The following is a 19089-nucleotide window of genomic DNA, read 5'->3' on the forward strand; positions in this document are numbered from 1 at the left end:
TGTGTGTGTGTGTGTGCGAATGGTTCTTTTTGACGACACCATTTTGTTTTCTCGCAGCTTTGTTTCAGTAATGTCACATATGGAAGGGAAGTTGAGTCTTACGAGTTTGCTAACTTCGGGCTACTTGATATCGACGCTGCATTACTAAGCACAAAGCATTGTGGCACATCAATTCAGATTCTAAATACCACAGACCACAGACAGCATATTTCAAATCTGTGATATATTTAGGCTACTAAATGCTAAATATGAATACATTTGACATTTTGATTTGATTGTTTTTCACATAACTACTTATTTTAAACAGACTCATACATCAAATGAATAACTATGGGTGTATATTGTTACTATGGCATGCTGTAACTGAATAACTAACTAGACTACTACTAGACTTCTACTAACTAGACTACTATGTAAATAACAAACCAATAGAACTTACATTTGAATAAAAGGTAAATATTACAGTTTGACTGAAACCATCATACTATTGGTAGCCGGATTGTGGATGTACCCCTTTCACCAAATAATCAATCTGGAGTCAATTTCAACCTTAGTAGGGGATTTCCTGGAACAGTAATTTGGGGTCTTCCTTTAATGATACACACATATTACCTGTTATCACACGCAACCTTCCCTGAGTTCCTTGAAAACACACGTCTCAAATTACTCTAAAGATAGAACCCACATGGGGCAAATACTGCTGGGATTTACTGTCAAATGATCAAAATAACACTTTTGCAATGATTTTGCAGAATCAACACCAAGACTTTAGAAGTGCTTGAATAGGCCTACTAATGTAATGGTCTGACTCAAAAAAGAAAGATGTTTCAGTGTTTAGTTACTTTTTAATGAGAGAAATAGAACTCAAATGGGAATTTCATGCACTAGGCTACATTCATTTTAGCTACATGATCATTTAAATCAGAAAAACTGCCTGTGAGCTGGGGAAATAATTCTGACTAGAGTTAATGTTTCTTTTGAAGCTTTTCACCGAGCTTAACTCACATGAAGCACAGGTTTTTGCCTTTCATGTATTCTTTTCGTTTTTCATTCTTGGTCGGTGATAATACTAATGAGCTTGACAATAAACACTTCATTGGCTTCTCTGGAGTCGTTTTGGGAGGTAGTGAGATCTATGGCAAAACAAAGTGATGCAGCAAAAGCCTTCTTTGGGATGAATATAAACTCCTACAGGTGCAGTTGCACTTTCTGTAATAACCATAATCGTGCTTACATAAGTAGCTGATTGGACAACAGCTTTGGGCAATGCTAATGTCATACACCACCAAAATGCAAGAATGACCTGATGTCAGAATAGAGAAAGTTTTTTTGCTGCTTTTTGGAAGAATCAAAGAAATATTGTGAGCATTACACATAATAATATGTAATTACAGTAATTATAATCAGTTAAAACAAAAGCCTACAATTCCAGACTTTCAAAAGTGGAGTATGTGGTGAAATAGTAAGGATCTAAAGTTTTTTATTTGATTTAACAATGGCCTGTGTTCGTTTTTTTCGACCTTGTCCAAACAGATACGTTCATCTAACGTGTGAAAAATATAATCAACATAAAATATTTAGGTGTGTGTGTATTGATAAGGTGTGTGTCGTACACAGGGCTTGAAATGAACTTTTTCACTTGGTAACACTGGTGCTCCCAACCTAAAAAAGTTAGGAGCTCCACCAAAAGTTTTGGAGCACCCAACCAAAAATGTTATATTGTCTTTTCAGCTCCTATAACTTTTAGCGTTAGTTAGTTCCCTGTCATGTTACAACAGTGCGCAGTAACATGGAGTGATTGACAGCTGATTTTAACCAATCTAAAATCTTCAAGAACATAAAAATCAAGTTTAACTGGTTATGTAACGTTGGATTGAATGGTAGACCGGTCACTGTATCAACTCACAGCCGGCACACACCGTGCAGCAGGCTAATTAGCGAGCGTTTTGGGGAGAAAAGTCTCACCATAGTGATTATTACTCGCACAAGTGCTCCCAAATATATTCTGAGCTTGAACAGATACAATTTGGGGGAGCATATGCAACCAAAATGGCGACAACGTCAATCCCCAGTGTACCTAAGTTGTGTGTGTTGTACACGAGGTGTGTGTGTTGTACCCAAAGTGTGTGTCTCCCCGCAGAGTGCTGGGACCAGGACCCCCATCGGCGGCCTGACTTTGCCTCCATCCTGTCCCAGCTGACGGCCCTGGAGCAGCAGGTGATGGAGGACATGCCCCAGGACTCCTTCCACTCCCTCCAGGAGGACTGGAAGCTGGAGATCCAGGACATGTTCGACGAGCTCCGGGCCAAGGAGAAGGTGCGTGCGTGTGGTTGCGCGTGGGAATCCTGGGTCTCTGAATGCGTGTTGGTGTAGGCTGGCAGCCAGTTATGAACTTCCAACCATCCACCCACTAATCCCTCCATCCATCCATCCATCAAACCAAATCATAAATGATCCACCGCACAAGTCGTCAGTGACAAACAGCATGAACGGGAATCCCATGATATGAAACCCCCCCCCCCCCCCCCTCCCCCAGGAGCTGCGTTGTCGGGAGGAGGAGCTGAAGCGGGCCGCGCTGGAGCAGAAGTCCCACGAGGAGTTCCTGCGGCAGCGCGAGCAGCAGCTGGCCCAGTGGGAGCAGGACGTGTTCGAGCGCGAGCTCAGCCTGCTCATCCTCCACATGAACCAGGAGAAGCCCAACGTCAAGAAGCGCAAGGGCACCTTCAAGAAGCACAAGCTCAAGGGCAAGAACGGCGAGAAGATCGGCATGCCGCAAGGTGGGGGGAGAGCAATGCGACGGGGGGGGGGGGGGCAGTCGTGCGTTTCTGGACACCCCGTAAGGCTGTTGCGTTTCAGTGTGACGGTGGCGTTTCAAGGGGGTTCCAGTGCCGTTTGAAGTGGATCGGGCTTTTCTGACCTGTTTGAGATTCCTGTTTGAGAATGATCAAAGTCACTGATAAGTCACTCAGGGAGGGATGACAATACATTTTCAAAAGTAGCTTGCACGTCAGCAACCGTGTTGTGCTGTGTTGCAATATGCTTTCCCAAACTGTACACTCACCATTCCTCATGAGGCATTTCACCACTGCAGACAGATATATACTTTATCCAGGAGCACGCACAAGTACTCCTTGTGTCTGTATGTTTGTGTGTGTGTGTGTCTGGGTTTGTGTATGGGTCTGTCTGTTAGTCTGCGTGTGTGTGCATGTGTTTATAGCTGTGTGTGTGTGTGGTGGTGTGGTCAGGCGTTTCCCAGCAGCAGGGTTGTGATTTGGTGGGGGGTTGATGAGAGGGAGATGGAGACGACCACGCCTGTGTGGGCTTCCTGTCTCTCCTGGCTGCTGGCTGGCGTGACCTATCCCTCCCTCCCTCCCCTTCCATCTCTCGCTCCCTTTCTCTTTCCTTCTCTCTCTCCCTTTCCCTCCCTCTCTCTCTTTCTTTCTCTCTCTCTCTCTCTTGCCTTTGTCTTTCCATTTCTCTCTCTCTCCCTCTCACTCTCTCTTTCTTTCTCTCTCTCTCTTGCCTTTGTGTTTCCATTTCTCTCTCTCTCCCTTCCCTTCCACCTCTCTCTCCTTCTTTCTCTCCATCTCTCTCCCTTTCTCTCCCTCTCTCTTTCCATCTTTCTCTCCAACTTCCCCTCCCCTTCCATCTCTCTCTTCCTCTTTCCCTTTCTCTCTCGTTTTCCATCTCTCTCTATCTCTCTCTCCCTCTATTTCCCTCTCTTTCCTTCTCTTTCCATTTCTCCATGTCTCTCTCTCTCTCTCATCCTCACACACGCAGGCACACTCTTTTGCTCACTCTCTCCTTTGCTTCCTTTCTCTTCCTATTTTACTTTGCTCTTGTCCTGTTTTTCCATCACAGTCCAGCTCAGGCTATAGCTCAGGGCTGGGCCTTTCCTAGTTCCTCCCAACAGCATCTACTGAAGCTGTGCTTCATGCCAACACTTCTATTCTAGTGGCATCCTAGAAGGAAGAAGCCCAAACCACATGAAAGATCTTTTCATGAAAGTTATTTTCAAGGGAGACACTCCCCGATAATCCCCCCCCCCCCCTTCAAAATAAGGGTACGAGTCCAAGCATATGTTGAATTTTAATCCTTTGCTCATGTGATTGTGATTTTTGTCCACAAGATACCTCTGCCATCTAGTGTATATGTGTGTGTGTCCTACAGACTTTATTCACAAGATCACAGTGCAGGCGTCTCCTGGCCTGGAGAAAAGAAGGAATTCTCCAGATCTGGGTTCCGGCACCTCCCCTTCCATTGGCCCACGCTTCCGAGCAATCCAACGTAAGTGTAGGCTTCTGTCTTCGCACAAGCACACAAACACACACACACACATACAATTGAAGTAGTATCCATGGTAACATGCACAAACTCATAAACATTCAAATCACACACACTCATACTCCCCCCCCCCCCCCCCCCCTACACACACACATACAAACGTCCCACACCTCAAGCTCTGTCCCTCTCTCTCTCTTCATCCCCTTTCGTCCACCCACTCTTAAACTCTCCCATCGCGCTTTTATTTTCTCAAACACACCCTTTTGCAACAATAGTTTGTTTCAGACTTTAGACTTCCTTTTGTTATAACAGATCTGCAATTTATTTTTTCCAACCCTAGACATGCACCTGTAGTTTGTCGTTTGAACCAGTTAAGGGAGTCCTTGCTCTAGGCTTTGCCCCTGACGCTGAAAAAAACCTTCACCATTAAGCTTCTCGCTGAATTAGAAAGAAGTAAATGGATATTCATTAGGCTCTATGTTTCAGTCCTGAGTAAAAAAAAAAAATTATACTGAAATGATTTACAGCAGTGTTCATCCCAACATTGAGACAAATGTAAGTCAGCAGTTTCCCTTTAGTGGCCAATCCACCCCATAGGGCACACCTTGCAAAATCTTGCATTTCCATGTCTCCCCCCCAAAAAAAAAGAGAGAGAGAAAACATCTCCAAGAAGAATCAGCTCTCGTAATATTGCGGCAACTTTTAAAAGTACAATCTGTGGTGAGATGTTTAGCTGTATAAGTGGTTTTCCAAATCCAAAACATCTGTTTGGCTTATTTATTCATTAAAAAGTGGATTGGATTCGGGGCTGGGTAATGTGTCTTGTTAATGTTGATTTCCGAGGGCTTCAGACTGACTGTCATTAAAATGTATTTCCCTATTAAGGAGACATCTGTTGTTTCCCTGTCATAGTAAACTGTCGCAGACTATGACTTATTGAACCCTAAAGCCATATGGGGTGGAATTTTGTTAGTATGATCACATCTTTAGCATCTATTTGCTTTAGTCCCTGGAGGTAGCTGCCTGTCTGCAACGTGAATGTGTGTGCGTGTGAGAGAGAGAGACACTAACATCAGCCTTGTGGCACTTTTCCTTCTGGAACCATCTTTTGGGATTCCAGGGTGTGTACTGTATATGTATGCTATTACGCCGAGTGTGTGTGCACCTGTACTAAATGGCTGCCGGCGCTGTTGAGATTTGCGCCAGGATGGTTTAACATTCGCACAATTTCTCAGACACACAACGGTTCATGGCTGTTGGCATGAGGGGCTGAAAACCTTAAAGTGTGTCCGCACCAGGTGGATTCTCACACACACTTTTTCCCCTTTCATTCCCTCCTCTGTCTCTCTTTCTCCGTCCGAACACTTGGGCTCCTCTCGCTCATACTTTGTTCACCTCAAGACAACGGCGGTAGGATAAAGTACAGGATACCACTGTTGCCACTCTGTGGCACCATCGTTGCTGTGTATGGGAATGGGAACCGTCTGACCTAGTAATTGTCAGTCAGTGAATTGAATATTGTGTGTGTGCATGTATGAAATGACGGCGGTTTCCCTTTTTTCTCTCCCTTTCCCTCTCTCTCTCTCTCTCCCCTTACTCTCTCCTTCTCTCTCAATCCGAACGATGCCAACCCCCTTCTTGCCTTTCGAATTCCCATCTGTCTTTCCCTCCCTCCTTCCTTCTTCTCTCCAGTCAGTCCCAGTGAGAACAGCAGGGCATTTGGTCTGAGCTCCATGTGGCCCCTGGAGGCCCCGCCCACAAAGCAGGCCAATGGGGACCTGAGGCTGGGCCCCCACTGGAGGCCCCAGAGCCCCAAGAGCCCCCAGAGCCCCAAAGTGCTTCGCCTCAGTCCTCAGGAAAGCAGGTATTTTGCCACATCATCATAAAACACTGGCAGCCCATCTCACTTCTGAAGCACCGCAGTTTCTTACGAAATAATTCTAGTTGGAGCCATACTTTTAACACCTTTATAGCTTGGACACATCAAAGGCAAAGGTTGAAAAGATTTCCAGAGATGTGTTTAGGCAGTTTAAACAATCTTTGTTCACTTGGATACAAGTAACTTTTTACATTTGTCTGACAGAGAGCTTTAGAAGTTTCTGTCACCTCGTTTTGTCTTTTGTTGACCCAAGCTACCAGCGCTTTCATCAGATATAGACTGGCAGTATTTCCCCTTGTTTTTAGCTGTGTGTCTGTGTCTGTGTGTGTGTGTGTGTTTTTCAGTCTATCAATGAGAGCTAAACTCCTGGGGATGGACAGCAATGAGAACGGAGATTCCAAGGACGACTTTGAGGAGTACAGACCGCCAACACCCCAGCCAGCCCTAAACGGTAACCCTTCCTCTCCCAATGGCCTCCTCCGGTGTGAATAGAGGTTCAATACAAAACACATGACAGTAAAAGAGTAAGCTGACGTTGTCTATCTTATATAATAATATGTTCTTTTTGTTATTTAGGTTTTTTACAAACAAGGATTTCCGCGTAACCTTTTTTCTTTTTTTCCAGGTTCATCAGTGAAGGAGCCTCACCGCCTGACCGTACCTCAGGGAGACTCTGGGAGTGAGGAGGGGGGCTCCCCGGCCGGCTCCCCCCAGCCAGAGCGAGGATTCCTGGGCAGCACTGGCCCGCTGAGGACCACCCACCGGGCCCTGCTGGGAGGGGGGTCTCTCCTGGCCTCCGTGGCCCTGGGACGCTGTCTGGATGTGCCCCCGCGGGTGCCCCCCAGGACTAACCACGCGCCCTTGGAGGAGCTCCACCGGATCCCCTCGGATATGGAAATCGCCGGCCCCAAATCTCCCGCTTGCTCCCTGGATCCCCCTACGGTGGAAGACCTCATCACGTTCTCCATTTCGGAACCCTTCCCGGCGACCCTCTTCGACTTCACCCTGCACCCTCCCGAGGTGAGGCCCCTGCCCCTCACGCCGCCTCCCCCGAATCGCCGCGATCGGAGTAGCCCTCGGACCCCCCGGACCCCCCCCACACCACGGCAGCACCCGGGTCAGGGCAGCCCAGGGGAGTGGGCTCTGTGCCCCCATCACAGCAACGGGGAGCTCGGTGGGGGGGTTTGGAGCCCCGGGGTCGACAGTGCGAGGATGGCGAGCCAGGGACTGTACTCCTCTCAGCTAGGTAAGCTTGCATTCACACACACGCACGCACGCATATACTGTATATATTTGCACATCCACCCCCCCAATACTTTCATTATTCAACACCCAAGACCCCCCCCCCCCCCCCCCCCCACCGCCACCCACCCTCCCTCCCTCCCTCCTCACAGACACACACCAGGGGGGGCGATGCACATTTCATTATTCAAAACCCAAAACACACACCTCATACATATGCATCTCCTATTAGTTACATAAGCAATGCTGTGGCACAGTTTGATGTCTGTGGTGAAGAGGGGAGCGCCAGTGGAAAGGTAATTCTTAAAGACTCTTAAGAATGATACAGACGCGGCTTCACTTTCGTTCTCACTATAAAATCTGTCTAAATCGCAGAAATGAATTCTTCACAGGAGCTATCATGTTGTTAAGTCCCTAGGGGTTAATCAGTATTTCAACGGTATTTACACTTTATGCAGCTAATAACTGTAATCTTTCAAATGACATGAAGTCGGTAAACAGAGGTAGATGTCCTTTGTAAGACTAACAGCCTTGCCAGTGTAGCTAAACATGTACCGGTACTTAGATTTTTTGGGATCTTAGAAATGAGATTCAAACAAGAAAACATTGGCCGGGTTTCCTAGATTCGTTAAAAAGCTCTTAACGCTAACGCTCGAAAACGCTCTTAGAACGTTCCTAAGAAGCTCTTAGCGTTAAGAGCTTCTTAACGAATCTGGGAAACCCGGCCATTGTTAGTATAGCTGGTTTAGATCGGTTAAACTCAGTCCTCGGGTATGTATTCAGGCCAACTGCTCCAACAAATTGCTAGCTTTTCAATAGCGTAGTTGGTAGTGGTCGCGCTTGAGTTCGGGGAGGTGGCTGGATCGATCCTGGGTGTGGTCGAAGATCGGCCAACTGTACCTCAGACGGGGGTGCAGCCACGTCTGTTACATGACAATGGTCTGTTGTACTGAACTGTATACAAATATGTTTCTTTTTGAGTTATGTCTGGAGGAGAGTAAAAAACAAACAAATGGGTGCTTGTCTCCCTGAGTGCTGTTTCTTGTTCGGTGAATTGTTAAACAAGCGCTGAGAGCTTCTGAGGGGTTGTCACATCTCTGGGTTGTCCCCTCGCCTGTAGAGTCCCTGCGTCGGCACGCAAGCTTGGGTTCAAGTTGTTGCTGTCACAGTTGCAGCAAATTACATAGAGGGCTGCAAATGCCCCCTCTTCTCCTGTTAGGTAGACATAGAATCATATCATCAATTCATATCATCATGGGCCCATATGTGTATCGTATGTACCGTGCAAAATTTTTTGATAACAAAATAAATAAGAAAACATGTGGTCAAATTGCTTTCAGATGAAATGAAATCCAACGACTAAACTAAAAGCAATCTAAATATTGTGCATTTCTACTGACATGAATGCAGAAAATTAAACATATATAACAACCTCATGCAGTACATCTGCCTAAGACTTTTGCACTTCACCGTATACATCATAAGTCTCTTTTCCACCTCAGTCGAATGTGTCACTATTGAACTCGTTCTTTTTTCTCCTCTTCATTAGTTCTGGACCTGCCCCTGTGCCAAGACACGATGGAGTCGGAGTATAAACCCCTCTCCCTGTCCCCCAACCCTGGCCTGTTAAGCCCCAAAACACGCCGCCTGGAGGTCAGCGTCATCCCCCGCCCGCGCCCCTCCCCCAACCGACCTCGCATCGACCCCTGGAGCTTCATCTCAGCAGGAGCTGGCAGGCGACAGCCCCCGCTCGCAGACAGTCACACGCTGAGCTACCAGCCCTCACCCACCAACCCCTTCACCAACTGTGACCCCTTCCCTTCCCCAGACTGTGACCCCTTCGCACTCCGGGCAGACCCCGCGAGCACCCCAGACGCCCCGTCACCCTTCGACCCTTTCTCGGCCCCCTTTCCCACCTCCCGCTCCGCCCCCTGCTCCACAAATGGGTCACCGACCCTGCCCACAGTCCGCTTGGGGCCTCTGAACCCGGCCAGCTCCCCCCTCATTGACCTGGGGTGGCCAACCTGCAGTCCACCCCTTGAGGTCACCAAAGAAAAAACACGACCTCGGAGGACTTTGGGACTCAAACCGTTCAAGTCCCCCACGCAACTCAGAGACGACAGGTTCTAAACCCGACCTCGCCAGCAGGGCATGAGGTCCGCCTCTCACATGGAGGTTTTTATTTGAATTTGAAATGAAAGGACGGCCTCCTTAATTGGATAGCCAGAGTGTGTATATCCTGTATAAACAGGGATTTGCAATCCTTTAAAATCTAAAATGCACCAGGCCCTTCCACTCCAGGAGGATACTTCCCTGTGGAAACCCAGAGAGCCCAATCAGTGGATTCTTCCGTCTATCGACAACGGTTGCCTTAGAAACCAGGAAGCTACCCAGCCGTGTGAGCCGTGCTATCTATGCCGTGTGACGGAGTCGAATGCCTGAAAGAGGATTCTTGTCTCATCCGTCTGCCCCCCACCCCTCTCTCTGAAGTGGCAGATCAGTAGCCGTCTTCAGACTCAATCAGACTCCTGGTATCTCCACCTCTCATCTCTACTACCTTTTGAAGCGTTTTTGACAATGTTGTCCTGGATACAGTAAAGCTCGCCTTATCCTTCCCCACAGGCTCTTTAAGCACACAGGGCAATCAGCGAGTCTGGTTTTGTGAGCAACTCCATTCAGTATTCTGTCATTGACCTCTTGAAAATGATTAACACGTGTAAGGAATGCGCTGGGAAGATGTTAACAAACTAGTAATGTGTTAAGGACCCCAGTCAGGCTGGGAGCGTGAGTTGGAGCAGTGGTGAGGTAAGGTAGTGTGTTCACTGGGAGAGCGAGCACTCAAAATGGTTTCAATATCCCCTAGAATTCTTCGGACAAACCATGGTCCAGACATCCACCAGGAAGCAGATAACTTTCCAATAACATTCCAATGATGGCATTCCTGGAATTCTAGTGGTTATTGGGCTTGTTGGCAACAAAATGTAAGGGGCGAAGGGAGCAGCCCTGTTATATGCCAAAGAATGTGACTGCTTGTGTACAGGATTCAGGGAGAGTGGGAGGGGCCATAACCATTGCCTTTTACTTTTCATTGGTCCAGTATTGTCTGTCATGTTTGGCTCTTACGACTCAGAATTCATTGCTAGATGGATCCAAATGTAAGGGCATTTATTTCTCACAGGCATTATTTTATGGCCCACAGCTATAAGTGTTGTCATAATTGGAGACCCAATAACAGCAGTTCAGATACAGCCAATACAAAAAGCAGAGTCAAGTCAGTTTATTTGTATTTCACAGATGAAAACAAGCGATGGTTAACCCAAGTGCTTTACACAGTAAAAGTAAAGGCAACAGAAATGTACAAATTAAACCAACACAGCAACAAAACCCTTATAAACACATCTGGAAACACCTAGAAAGCCAGAGAGAACACGTGTTTTTTTGTTGTTGCCTGGATTCAAAACATGCGATGGTGGGGGCAGATCGAACATGGAGAGGGAGGTTGTTCCACAACTTGGGCCCAGCCACAGAACAAGCAGGATCACCTTTTTGCCTCCAACGACTGTCGCAATGTCATCGCAGTACTTAAGCTATTATGTTCCAGGGAGTGGAGTCCAATTGAAGTGGGAAACATTGTCATTAAACTAATTCTAACTCTAATTCCGACAAAGAGCAATTCCTGATGATGGTAATTAGCCTTGCGACGACGACAGGGTTCGTTTAATGAGCAATTGAGATATTTGGCTAATTGAGTTTCTCTTGTATATTATAAGGTATACTTACGAGTCTATTTCGGTTTAATGAATCTGATGAAGTTGCTAGAGTAGCTTGGGTGAAGATGTCAGAGGACATACCCCACTTTCAGAACACAACCCTGTATGGAAATCGACAGCCTCTCCTGGCAGAGCCTATCCCTTTGTAGAGCCAATGAGGTTACATGTCCACTTTTTCACGATTTTTGTGGTGCCATTGGCTAATGAACTACTGACTGGACTGAATCTCAACCAATAAGGTGCCTTTCCCTCTCTACCTCTCCTCCCCTTATGTGAAATCAACTGCAATGAAATACCTTTCATTCTTCTTTATATCCCATCTTCTAATTCTGTTCTATGCTAACCTGTCCTGAGAATGACATACTAGTCCACTCTCATAATGTCAAAAGAAGATACCTCCCAGAATATAAGTATTTCTTCATGTACCAGTTGTACAGAAGACTTTTAGTGAGATTTATTTGGGTTGAAATCAGATAAACTCCAAAGTTTCTAAAATGATCCTCTTCAATGAGGGTTATTCATCTGCAAAAAGGCAAAGAAAAGTGCAGCGATTTTTTTTAATCAACCATAAGAGAAATCCCCCAAAACAAGTAATGAAGGTTAGAGTATTTATGATTTATAAACCAGTTGTTACAAAAAACGTTGTACTAAGCTGGGACTTTCGTGGCCCTGCCAACCAATTCCCTGTGATACAGTGGTCATAGATTTAAAAGGAATAGTGGCCTTAGAATTAATCATGAATTCAATTTCTTTTCACTGTGGCTTTAGTACTGTTACATCTTCCTATATTGACCTTTCAGTCAACCCAACAGCCCATGGTGTGTCTACACGACATATATGCACTGTCACAGAGCTGGGAGATTGAATATAAAGCCACTACCCTTGCTTTTTCCCTCCTATGAGACCGCCCCTAAGATGTGACAGGTGTGTTATTGCCTATAGCCCTAATCCACAGAAGACGCCTTAGTGCCTTAGCTTCAAACAGGCAAAGTCCACAAGAGCTATATCCTCTCATCGCTATTACGGAGGGTGGAAGTCACGACTTTGACAACCATGGTTCAAAGAGGAACGAGGTGTGAGGGTTGAGGTGGTGTTGGTTCTTTATTTGCCATTCAGTAGCCACAATACCAAGCCCTAACCCACTCACTCTGTAATCATCCAGCATGTCTTATCTGTAGACCTGGATAGACCTAAGGTTTATGCTAGCAGCTGTAGTCAGTGTGTTGTTGAAAAATAGAAAGAGCTCACAACTTTGTTTGGATGTTGTGGGATTTCTGTCCTTCCAAGAGCAGATTTGTTTCCCAACATTATATATAGGAGATGTGACTTTACTTGGCTAAATTATAGGGTATTTCTGACAAAAATACAAGCTACAAAAAGCCTGCTTTTGTGGCCTTTTTTCTGGTGCGTACTAACAGAGCGATTCCATGTAACCTTTACAACAAGCTTTGAGGTAGTCACTATATGTTAATAAATCATTTGTAATCTCAGAAAAACATACATAGAACACCCGACGCAATCCCTTTAAGTCGTATCTCCTTTCAGTGCCCCGTTGTTCACCACTTCTCTGATTCTGTGACCAGTGGCGTGACCGCGACATAGTTTTTTTTTTACAGGAAAGGCTGATTTTCCTGGTTGCCTGTCAGGTCTGGGCCTGTCACCTGACTGACAGCTAGACAAAACGGCGCTCCCAATAAGAAGCTCTTCAGGAGTTGTTTGTGACATGCCGCTCTTTCGGGCGTCGCCTCATTCGTCTTTGCAAATCTGTATTTTGAACGGTTTTGACAGGGCAAGTGAAACATACCCTTGCTGAAGAAGTAGGCACGCTTTTACACACACACACACACACACACACAGAACATTACTAGGGTGCTATTTCGTAGATTCAAGCTCTATTAATTATCCTCCCTAAGTGTCCGTGTGACCGTGTAATTCTTTCAGGGGTAGGGGTTAGTGACATAAGCAAATTACAGTTGCTCATTTGTTTTTCTTCACTTTCCAAATCCCACTTAGTTAATGAAATCGATGACTTCAGCCAAGGCCAGGGCACGCTTCTTATTTACCCAGGATGATGGCCCTTTCCCTTACAGTGTATTTCTTATATTGAATGATTGAGAAGCGAAATTAGAAACTCCGCTTTGAAATTTGACCCGCACGCAAGTGAACAGCTATCAGAGTGGCTTTTGCATTTCTCTCAAGATGTAGGTACGGAAATACCTGCCCACACCTTTATTCAGTGCGATGTCATCAAACAAACAAACCAAAACACGATTTAAAACTACGTTTTACGGTCATGTGGAGGCGGTTAGACCCCCGGGGTGCCACAGGCAGCAAGGTGTCTGGCCTCACTTATGTTTCAGCTCTTTTAAGTATTAAACATTATTTGCAATCCGTTTCAGGCCGAGGCCTTAATTTCTCCTTATACCATCTGCTGTTCCTGCTCCGATGATAACATTTAGAACCCCAATTATGTGCGACAGGGTGATGGCGACTGATTTGTTTAAAAGACAATGGAATGCAGCAGGCCCAGTGTTGAGGTTTTTCATACATGCAGGTCTAAACGTGTGTTTGGTTTAATTTAAGCAGTTATTAAGTCCCAGGACTAGGCACTCCTCATATTTCCACTGCCAGACTGCTATTGCTATTGTCTTGTCTGGATGTTGACGTCTTGGCAGAACGGACTAGAGATAATTTACAATGATTTTTTAAATGTGCAATTGACAACTTTGTGCAGGACATTGTAATATTTTAAGGCAGTCCTATAACCAATTTTGTTCATTTCAAGGGATATGTCTGGAGACGTCAAAGCCCTTTGACATTGACAGAAAGAGGAAGAAAGGAACCCAATCAGATTCATCACTAAATATTTGGTTGGCCATTTGCTTCTTCCCCTGCCTATTTGGTAACTTTAAACAGAAAGCACACTCAAAATTTGGGAAGCTTTGATACCCCAAAACCATCAAGACATTTTGTTGAATGACCAGCCCAGGTCCAATTGAACAGACATGGCTATAGGATATGGCGAATGGTGCAATTTCCAGATTTTTGTGTGGTGGAAATCTATTCTACTCACAACATCTGAGTACTGTTAGAACTCCGGCCTGTGAAAGCCTGTGGTGAACTTTCTATGAAGCTTAGGATATGGGAAAAATGCAGATGAAATTTTATATTTTATTTATGATAGGCACCTTTTTACACACTGGATTTTTGTTAAGAGGACTACAGACAGACTCTACTTTAGGTGCTTGATATTGTTTGGCAACGTTTTCCTTCCCTTTTACTTTTAGGTATTCACTGGATTATTTAAAATGGGATCAGTTGCTATTTGAGTATGGGTGCTTTGCATGGGATACTTTTCTTCCGCTTGAAAAATGTGTTGGAATATCCGATTTTTTGGAGCAAAAAAATGTCTTCACTTGATAATTCTACCCACTTTGAAGGGTTGTTCTGGCCTGTAAATGAAACTATAGAATCTCCCATCAAGTGCTGCCACAACGTCCCTCTAAGGCACCCAAACCGGAGTATATGTGCATAAAACTGCTATATTTGTCGAGATAGAGTTGAGGTCTCTGATACTGCTTGAACATAGTCGACAACCTGGTGTCACCTCCGCTCTGTCTCAGTAGACTATCTATTTGCTTTGTGTTTGAGTCATGTTCCTCCATGTGTCTACTATGTTGTTGTAAGGGTGAGCTATTTAAAGACCATCGTGTTGCATTGCATCGCCATAATACAACCCCACATTTGACTGTGCCCGTATAAGAAGTGTGTTTATCTTTCTTTCTTTTTTTTTAGGAGGGGGGGGGGGATTTCGAGATATTCTGTTGTTATGTTGCCAATGTTGTGTGTCTGTGAAATCTCACACTGGGCTGGGCCTAATCAAACTCTTTTTATAATATTGTGCGTTGTGTGTTTATCATTCCGTATGTGAAAACGTGTTTTGCCATTTTTGTTGACTATTGTAATGGGTTTTAACCTGTGGAAAAAAGCAACAAGCAAGAAGACCAAATAAAATTTTAACAACCATAAAGTAATGGCATCTCTCTTTGATTTATTATTCAAAGCTCGTCATTAATTAGTTACCTAATGGTCTTTATCAGTTTACTTGACTTGCTGCTTTTATGCCTTGTGAATGGTGTGCTTGAATAATGGATTATCACACTATTATGCTATGAGACATAGCCTGTAAAGGGCACAGAAAATAATTGTAAAAGCCTTATTTACAGTACTAATGCCGGATGCATATATAATGCATGAGAGAGATACGGGGTCAAAAATATTGGATCATTGAAAGGCCTTTAACATTATGTTGTAACCAGGATGATGTTCCAGTGCTTTCTAGCCACGGCAGGTGCTGATGGAGTGAGGAGAGGGGACCACTGAAGTGAGTGCGTGTGCGGATGTGAGAACAAAGGAGTGTTTGCCTGTATGAGAGAGAGAGAGAGAGAGAAAGGGAGAGAGAGAAAGGGAGAGAGAGAAAGGGGGAGAGAGGGAGAGAGGGAGAGAGAGAGGGAGAGAGGGAGAGAGGGAAAGGGAGAGAGAGAAAGAGAGAGAGTTAGAGAGAGAGTTAGAGAGAGAGTTAGAAAGAGAGTTAGAGAGGGAAAGGGAGAGGGAGAGAGAGAGAGTTAGAGAGAGAGTTAGAGAGGGAAAGGGAGAGGGAAAGGGAGAGGGAAAGGGAGAGAGAGAGAGAGGGGTAAAGAGAAAGGTAGAGCGAGTGTGACCCGTACCTGCAGGTCAGACATGACCTCTCCCACGCCGTGTGGGATGCTATTGTACAATTATCTCTGTCAGGATAACAGCCACAATCATACATTTTTCACACCGATATGAACACTGTCTCAAACAAAACGACGTGTCCAACCTCAGACATGAGCAAAGTCGTCTATGCTAGAGGTGTGAAAGTGATGGGTAGTGTCCCTAATGTGCAGGGTTTATGATGTAGATGTTTATTTTATGTTTTACTGTCGTCATGCACAAAGGGATATGACGGTTATATGAGTCTCATATAACAGCTCTATCCATATATATAAACAAATGAAAACAATCCAGTGTAAAATGTTACATTTGGTCATCAAATAGGAATCATTCAAGGGGTTGTTGCTCAGGACTACACAGAAAAAGGAGAGCCAGGAACACTGGCTGAAACTGACATTATCATGCACGTCTCTAGTAATCAAAGATCGAGTGAAAAGGTCTCTATTTTATAAAATAAGCCATGCTTGGAGAAGAGATGGACATATTGAACATGACATGTTTTTGAAAGCCTCATTTTCCTATAAAAAATAAAGAACAAAGACCTCTTATTGACATTGACAACATCTATTTGTCTGAACATCCAAAGGGATCCTTTCAAAATAAATTCAGATTTACGGTGGGCATGTTATTGTATGTTGCAGCATGTGGAAGACCAAACTGTGATTGCACTCTTGGTTCAACATCCACGTTCAACAACCCCCATTCTGCATTCATCTGATGCCCCAAAAAGGCCTCCATGATCATAAATGAAGAACTAATTCAAACTCCACAACAAACTATGTCTTTCTCTTCTCTCTTTTATTCCCCTCTGAAGTGCTCCAATTTCTTTGACGAAACAATTTTATTAAACTGTAAAAGATCTTCAGCCCAAGGTGAGATCAAATTTGCCTTCATTTAAATCCATAAAGAGTGTGCTTACTTTGTTCATATTATTGTAATGCCGCTCAGATCACCAAGTGTAAGAAATCACATTTTGCCTGTTTCATTTATTTCCGCCCATGCAAGGACCTCTCAAGGGAAACAAAGTTTTTCTTACTTTTTAATTATCTTTTTTAAATGGATTTTTCTTAAAAACGGTCTGCCTTCACTCATGGATGGGATCTCACACACGCCAGTGATCTCAAACACAGTTTGAGTCTGCAGTATATCATTTAGTGTCTGTATTAGTAGCTAGTTTATTCAATGGTGCAATCATCCTGTAGGATGCCTCACACATTTTCTGAAGAGCAGTGAAAAAATCAACAAAAACAAATTTCCTGTTCATCTTTTTCACTTCATTCATGGATTGTAGTCAAGAAAGTTACAAGAGAACAACAGTAGAGGGCAGTCTTTTAGTGTACAGCCACTTCCCTGGAGAATCCTCAACATAGACCACGTGGTGCGTCAGATTGTTTGTCATTGATCAGTCACTACAATGTTTTGGTGTCAAGGCTTGACATTCCAAACAGACTCAGATCTGAAGAACACAGTGTCAAAACCTCAATGACGTGGGTTGTCATTAGCATTGATTTGTAACATATGTGTATTCAGCAAATGATTTTAGACCACTTGTATTTCATTCAGTTGATTTGGGACAGTTGGCTGTCTGTCTAATGATGTTGTGAGAACATTGAGCCGTAGAATGCTCACCGTCTGTAGAGAGCGATCGAGGACCCTGATTGACAGATTGAGAACGTGGAAATTACAGACAAGACCACATTATGTAAATCCATGCAGAACTCTGCTTCTGCTGCGTCGCCAAGGCAAGACTTTACTTGGTGTCAGGAATGGGTGAATCGAAAAGAGAGTGTTTCTGCCGTTTTCCTTGTGTACTTCGATTTTTGGATTTGAGTCTTTCTTTGTGGTACTTTCTCTGTAATCTATTCTATAACATCATTTCATTAACTGCGTCTGTGGCATTTGAAAAAGTCACCTTTTTGTTATTAGGTTCACAAACACTCTTCGCGAGAGACTCAGAATAACCTACTCGAGTTGCTGGGCTCTGATATCACCGTACCTAAAACGACAATCAGAACTTTCCAGACATTACTAATTCTACTGTATGTGCAGGCGTGAAGAGATGGGACCATGGAGATACTCCCGGCAGCACACAAACAATTACCACTCACACAACACTAGTGCTAAAGAAACCCAGCCATTTTGTGGATGCTGATAACAGAATCGCATAAATCTGCATGAAAGACTTCAGAGAGGGAAAGAGTTTGAGGGTAAATATTTCAGTTGGCCTCAATGCTCGTCTAGAGAACAATTACATGCTTCCTTAATGGATCTAAATGGTCCTAAAACAACTCCATTATTTCCTCTCCACTTAAATACTGAGTCATGTTAGCTGGCTGTGTCACACAGCACATGATAATTTAGTTTGTTAATAAATGTCACTCGGTATGTACAATAACTGGATTTCAATGGGGACGCAGTCTATTTTGTCACACAGCCAGCAATACAATAGCAAAACAATACAATGCCTAAATCCTGTTTTACTGCAAAAAAAAGATGGCAAAGGTGCCATGCTATGTACAATGTGGAGAAATGAATGGTGTGTGTCCTCCGCAGCAAACAGCAACAAAACTGGTTGTAGTCCAGACATTTTTCCACACATCAGCCGAAAATAAGCTAAATTAAAACTTTGACCCAAAAAAGAAACAAAGATAAGCCTGAGTAGATGAAGAGGACAGGAAAAGCAGGAGAAGAATAGGACACTGGAAAATGGAAAATCCCATATACAACAGACTCTTGCAAAAGTGTGGCCAGTTGTTTTCACACATTACAGCGCCAGGAGGAATTTAAAGATAAACATAAAGATGGGAAAGAGATGTTATCTATCTGGTCCTACAGTGGAGGCCGCAATATTTGGGACTATTTTTCTCTTTACAACTCTGTCCCATGGGGACAAAAAGCTTCATTTTGATTCATGGACCAAGGTAGTGCAATTTAAGGTTTTTAAGAGGGGCTGATGTACACAGAGTAAGCTGTTATGGTTACAGGCTTAATAGATGGTGTTCTTAAGAACCATTCATAGCCTGTTTTCCGTGGAAAGGAATGATGATGTGTTGGTTTTCTTAGCCAGGTCCCGCTTGCTTATCCAAATGAAATTGAAGTCCATTCATCTTCCTTTTAGCGCATAATGAATCTATTTCCATTTATACTGTACTTTTACTT

The 19089-nt window shown here is 44.3% G+C and overlaps 1 protein-coding gene across 1 annotated transcript in view; it reads left to right on the plus strand.

The window, feature by feature from the left end:
* Nucleotides 1–15183, plus strand: part of LOC124486934 (mitogen-activated protein kinase kinase kinase 11) — a 28770-nt gene extending 13587 nt beyond the window's left edge. The window contains exons 4-10 of the mRNA XM_047048821.1: nt 2141–2316; nt 2537–2777; nt 4171–4287; nt 5977–6148; nt 6508–6614; nt 6789–7409; nt 8955–15183. Of these exons, the coding sequence (XP_046904777.1) occupies nt 2141–2316; nt 2537–2777; nt 4171–4287; nt 5977–6148; nt 6508–6614; nt 6789–7409; nt 8955–9535 (2015 nt within the window). The 3' untranslated portion in view covers nt 9536–15183. The remainder of the gene's footprint in view (nt 1–2140; nt 2317–2536; nt 2778–4170; nt 4288–5976; nt 6149–6507; nt 6615–6788; nt 7410–8954) is intronic.
* Nucleotides 15184–19089: the final 3906 nt, after the last annotated feature.

This window comes from Hypomesus transpacificus, chromosome 25 (assembly GCF_021917145.1).
Source record: "Hypomesus transpacificus isolate Combined female chromosome 25, fHypTra1, whole genome shotgun sequence".
In the NCBI taxonomy this organism is placed as follows: domain Eukaryota; kingdom Metazoa; phylum Chordata; class Actinopteri; order Osmeriformes; family Osmeridae; genus Hypomesus; species Hypomesus transpacificus.